At 37.2% G+C, this 5,000-nt stretch overlaps 2 protein-coding genes across 3 annotated transcripts in view; one reads left to right on the plus strand and one right to left on the minus strand.

The window, feature by feature from the left end:
- LOC125040511 (suppressor of lurcher protein 1-like) overlaps positions 1–1,914 on the plus strand; it is a 54,411-nt gene extending 52,497 nt beyond the window's left edge. Inside the window, exon 8 of the mRNA XM_047635112.1 lies at positions 1,859–1,914. Within this exon, the coding sequence (XP_047491068.1) occupies positions 1,859–1,914 (56 nt within the window). The remainder of the gene's footprint in view (positions 1–1,858) is intronic.
- A 1,917-nt stretch (positions 1,915–3,831) lies between these two features.
- LOC125026312 (E3 ubiquitin-protein ligase NRDP1-like) overlaps positions 3,832–5,000 on the minus strand; it is an 11,309-nt gene continuing 10,140 nt past the window's right edge. The window contains exons 7-8 of one of the 2 annotated variants that reach the window (XM_047614675.1): positions 4,545–4,664; positions 3,832–4,276 (exon numbers count right to left, since the gene is read on the minus strand). In XM_047614675.1, coding sequence (XP_047470631.1) covers positions 4,127–4,276; positions 4,545–4,664 — 270 coding nt within the window. In that variant the 3' untranslated portion in view covers positions 3,832–4,126. Of the gene's footprint in view, positions 4,277–4,541; positions 4,665–5,000 lie in introns of both variants that reach the window. The other variant, XM_047614668.1, reaches the window with a different exon arrangement.

The raw sequence follows: 5,000 nt of genomic DNA on the forward strand, positions 1-5,000 counted from the left end.
CTGCTTTTCACATATCTATGCATCTGTATGTGTTAACCTATATCTATGCCCTTTTCTAATAAAAAAGTCTAAAAAAATTCTACCTTGATCTTGGAAAATATATCTTAAAGAACACAAATATTCCTGACTTATCATTTCACCTAAGTTTAAGCTCATTGCTGTTAACCCACTGATGCCAGGAGTGCACACATACATACACTGCCCATTGCAATTTTGTTTTATTAATTTTGTTTACACATGCATGGCAAATAAGGAAGACCACATGTCATGAGCAAAGCCATGGTCATGGTAAACAGAACTATAGGGGTGTATAACTTCATAATAAAATAATAATAACAACACTAATAATAGCAATTTGGTAAAACTTTGCCTACAGCCTAAGATTCCATAGGCACTCTCCTAAATGCATCTGAAACCCTTGAATGCAGTTTGCATGCTATCATGCCCTAACTGCAGTGTAGCAAACTCCAGATAATGCATATCAACTCATCGGCAATAGCTCACCCTTCTTCGATAGTAGTAACATAATTTACTACACACGATTAAGTACTGTGCTTTAGATATCAAACAAGGCACAAACAGGGAAAACTGCTAAAATGCCCCCAGCAACCCTACATTACTAGACAACAGCCAGTTTTTATTACTGCAATTATGGGGTTTAGTAGACAGAAGTGCTAATCGGAACACTAACCATTTTGGTGTTATTTATGGCTGGGAATAATGGTAAAGGTTCCACATTTGATTTTAAAAATCCTCAAAAAGGTAATCTAATATGAAAATGAATAATGTTTGAATTGCAACCACATTTGCCTAACACAGTCCAAGGATTAGTAACAATAATAACTGCAATAGAAATAAAACCAATCTTCTCACAAAAATTCAAAGACTGGGTAACTATGTGAGATCAGGCAGATCTGGTAAGTAACCCCTTGGTGACTAAACTATTTAGTTGGTCACCTATTCGTAAACAAAATTAGTATAACAAAACTAGAGTGGACAATGCATTTATCTAGCACCAATAGGTCACGTATTCAAATTATGAAGCATTTTCTTCCTACAGTCAAGAAAACTACTGACATATATAAAGAAAAATATATGTAATCATATAAAAGTTTCTTTCCCCTTTTGGATCGTAGTTTTAACTCTATACATTTGCATTTTAACATTTGCACCATGTATATTTTTTTGTATGCATGTGTGTTTGTATGTAATATATATACTTGCATAAAAATCCTATGCAAATCCAACCTAACAAATTAAACCTTTGAAGAGAACTGGTATAAAGCAGTAAACATAAATGAAGAATGGGAGAATCAATAATGATAATTCCTTTCAGTAAAACAATCTTGTACCATCCAAAGAGAAAATCCAGATATGTCTCAAAAAGCCATTGCCCTCACCAAATTTCTATATGAGAGCAGAAGTCATTCCTCTGCAATTGATCAAACTAAAGCCCTGAGAACTTTACAGTTCAAAAAAATCAGTTTAGTCTTTAATGGTTAAGGGTTAAAAGCAAAATAAATGTGATAGACATCTAAGTTCATGTAGCACTATAGGAAGGTAATTTAGTCTTTAAACAATGATGATACTTCTAAAAGATAAAAATCATACTGCATATTAAACACTAAGAGAGACTATACACAACATTTTCCTTGTTCATCCTCAACCCAATCACAATGGATGATGTTCTACCACATCATGGTGAAAAATCCCAGACACCAGGTCATGGCTAATCAAGTCACAAATCCATTTCCTGTTTGCCAGGATTACAGCTCACAAAAAAGACTTTGAGCCGAACAATCCCCGAGGCACAGAGCAATGAGCCTTAATTGTACCCTGGCCTCACCAAACTTTACAGAAAATCCTACATATCATGAATCAGTGAAGAGATACCTAGAGAAGCCTCAGGGATAGGAAAAAATATGGCCATAATTATCTGATGTGACAAATGTAGTGTAATGGTGAAAAAAAGCAATTCAAAAGGTACTCAATGAACTTAATCTGTTTTTGAGTCATAAGCATAAGCATGGCAAAAAAAAGAAATTATCTTTCATTTTCTTCTGCTAAAATGTCATTTCAATTACTTGAATTGTAGTACAACCCAAAAAAGTAATAATACAAAACCTTAACCTACACGCAAGTATATTCAGCATATACGTACAAAAAAAATAGGGTGACTTATAACACAGATCGATCTGAGATAGATAATCAGAACTAATACATCTTTCCCATATGCTCCATGCAGTCTGTGAAACTGCTATGGTATAAACAATCATTATATATCCACACTGCTTAACAGTATTTTTTTTTTTTTTTAATATTCTGCAAACTAAATCTGACAGTATGTGAGAGTCACCAATCACCTAGTTAAGTGCCCAAAAAATTACTTATAACAGATTGTAAAAGCTCATATAAGGGCTTGCTCACACTAACTTTTAGCCTATGTTCTCATCTGCAATATATTTGCATATTGCACATTCAACAGTCTCTCCCATACAAAGAAAATGGAATGTTTTCCTGTTGCTATTGCACAAACTATAGTGTTAACAGTTTTGCTTCCATCCATAAAGGATTTTTTTTGCTCCTCCCATTTGGCCTTCAAGTTTTATACAAATACTTGCATCTGCAAAGCATTTGTCTCTATTTATCATACTCTCCTTTGCAATTACGGATTACTTTATATGTAAATTAATTTAATATTTCACAAAGAATATTGGTAAATTCTAAAAAAAAAAGAATCTCATGACAGTAGAAAAAAGGTGAAGATTGGCTTAAAGTTCAAGTGTAGGTACACACGCACACACGCATGCATGCACGCACGCATGCACGCACGCATGCACACACACACATACACACACATTTATAATGCATACACAAGAGTGAGAGTGAGAGAGAGGTGTGTGTGTGTGTGTGTGTGTGTGTGTGTGTGTGTGTGTGTGTGTGTGTGTGTGTGTGTGTGTGTGTGTGTGTGTGTGTGTGTGTGTGTGTGTGTGCGTGTGTGTGCGTGTGTGTGCGTGTGTGTGCGTGTGTGTGCGTGTGTGTGCGTGTGTGCGTGTGTGTGCGTGTGTGTGCGTGTGTGTGCGTGTGTGTGCGTGTGTGTGCGTGTGTGTGCGTGTGTGTGCGTGTGTGCGCGCGCACGCACACACACGCACACAAGCATGTGCTCATACATGTGCATATATTTACCTACACACCCATGTATGTACTAAATGTATTTGTATTTAAGCATTTTCCTATGTGTTTGCATTTCCTCTACATAACTGTTTTAGAGTTGTTAATATAACCTCTACTAATACCAGTTCTCTATTCATAGCCCCTGATTCAATTATTTCAATGATTACTGCCTTTTTTATTCATTAACCCCATCCCAACAGGTCACGTGCCAAAACAAACCGCTCGGTTTGGGGGGGTTTGGCTGTACATGTGGCAACATGCCAGACCACACTGGATGTTGCAAGAAACCACCATTGTTTATGACACAGAGATTTCTGATAGCCGGCCCCATTGGGTTAAGAGAATAAGTCACAGAATGGGTTACTTCTCAAGACCCCTTCATGGAATTCTGACGTGCCACAGACCACATTCACAGAACCTGCACTCTCTGTGGAATATCACATGCATAAATGAGATCTTCCTCTCCCCATTATTCCGTAGTATTCTACGTGGTGAGTTTAACCTATGGCATTAACGCAAGTCCAGTCGGTAGGAACACATTTGAATCAGATCAAGTATTGGCAGATGATATTGAAATGAAATGCAAGTTTAATTATAACATAAAAAACATTATATATATAAAACCAAGTTCGTGTATTCTTAAGAACATTACAGGCAATAACAGCATAAATTTTATTCACTGGTTCATTTTTTCCCATCAGCTTATTAAGTGAACAAAAGAGACAGAAAAAAAATCGTACTCATCATAATCACTACTTGCTACAACAAAAAGTCTTTAAAATTAAGACACACATAACATAAAAAGGAGAAAAAAAACATGAGAGAGAATCTATGTACAGGTAAAAAGATTTGATATAGCACCATCCGCGAGCGCACAACAACTTCCCTCCAATTATTTGCTTATTCCAATCATTCTGTTCTTTCTTCCTCTCTTTCTGTTCCTGTTCCTCTTTCACTCTATCCCATGTGCAAAGATCATGACAAGGCCAGGGTCTAAGAGCATGTCATCGTTCATATGGCGGTTATCACAAGCCATGACTACCACTGCCTGCTTGCCCGGGACTCGCTTGCACACATAGCTCTCGTAGTGGCGGCGGTTCATCTGCAGGAAGGAACAGGACATTGGGACAATACTGTTTCTTGACACATGGTAACAGCTAAACAGTTTTATGAGGGTAATTACAGATTACTGTGCAAATGAATAAATTATTTCTCTTTATGAAAAAAACAATGTAGACTCTAAAATATGCAAATCTTTCGAGAAAACAGTAATCAACCAGAATGCAAATATCAAAACATTAGCATACACACACACACACACACACACACACAAAAACAGGCCATAAAAACTTCTCTCTGGTACACACTACCTGTCTGGTCTCCAACGTTGACAACCCTGGCGGCCATCGCCTCTCATGCGCATTCTCCATCAGCTGATCAATTATGTGAGGAGGGCACCCAGACTCACTCAGGGCTCGACGGATCACAGCCTGCAATGGGATCAGCAATTCAAGCTTGGAGTTTTATCTGACATACACACATGCAATATCATAATCTCCCACAGAAACACACACAACAGCATAAACAGAGACAAATATAAGGTGGATAGTTTTTATTGAAACCAATGCTACCGGGAACATGTAATGTCCACTGCAGTCTTATTTCACGAAATGTGTTCACACACAGATGGCTCTACAACTGCTCAGGAACCAAGGAGTCAATTAGTAGACCTGTGACACCTCACCTGATCTCCCTTTTCCTTGAGTTTTCAGAAAAAATTCTAATGCTATCAGTAATGATTCTAATATTATTGACATAATGTTCAT

This window comes from Penaeus chinensis, chromosome 1 (assembly GCF_019202785.1).
Source record: "Penaeus chinensis breed Huanghai No. 1 chromosome 1, ASM1920278v2, whole genome shotgun sequence".
NCBI classification, from domain to species: Eukaryota; Metazoa; Arthropoda; class Malacostraca; order Decapoda; family Penaeidae; genus Penaeus; species Penaeus chinensis.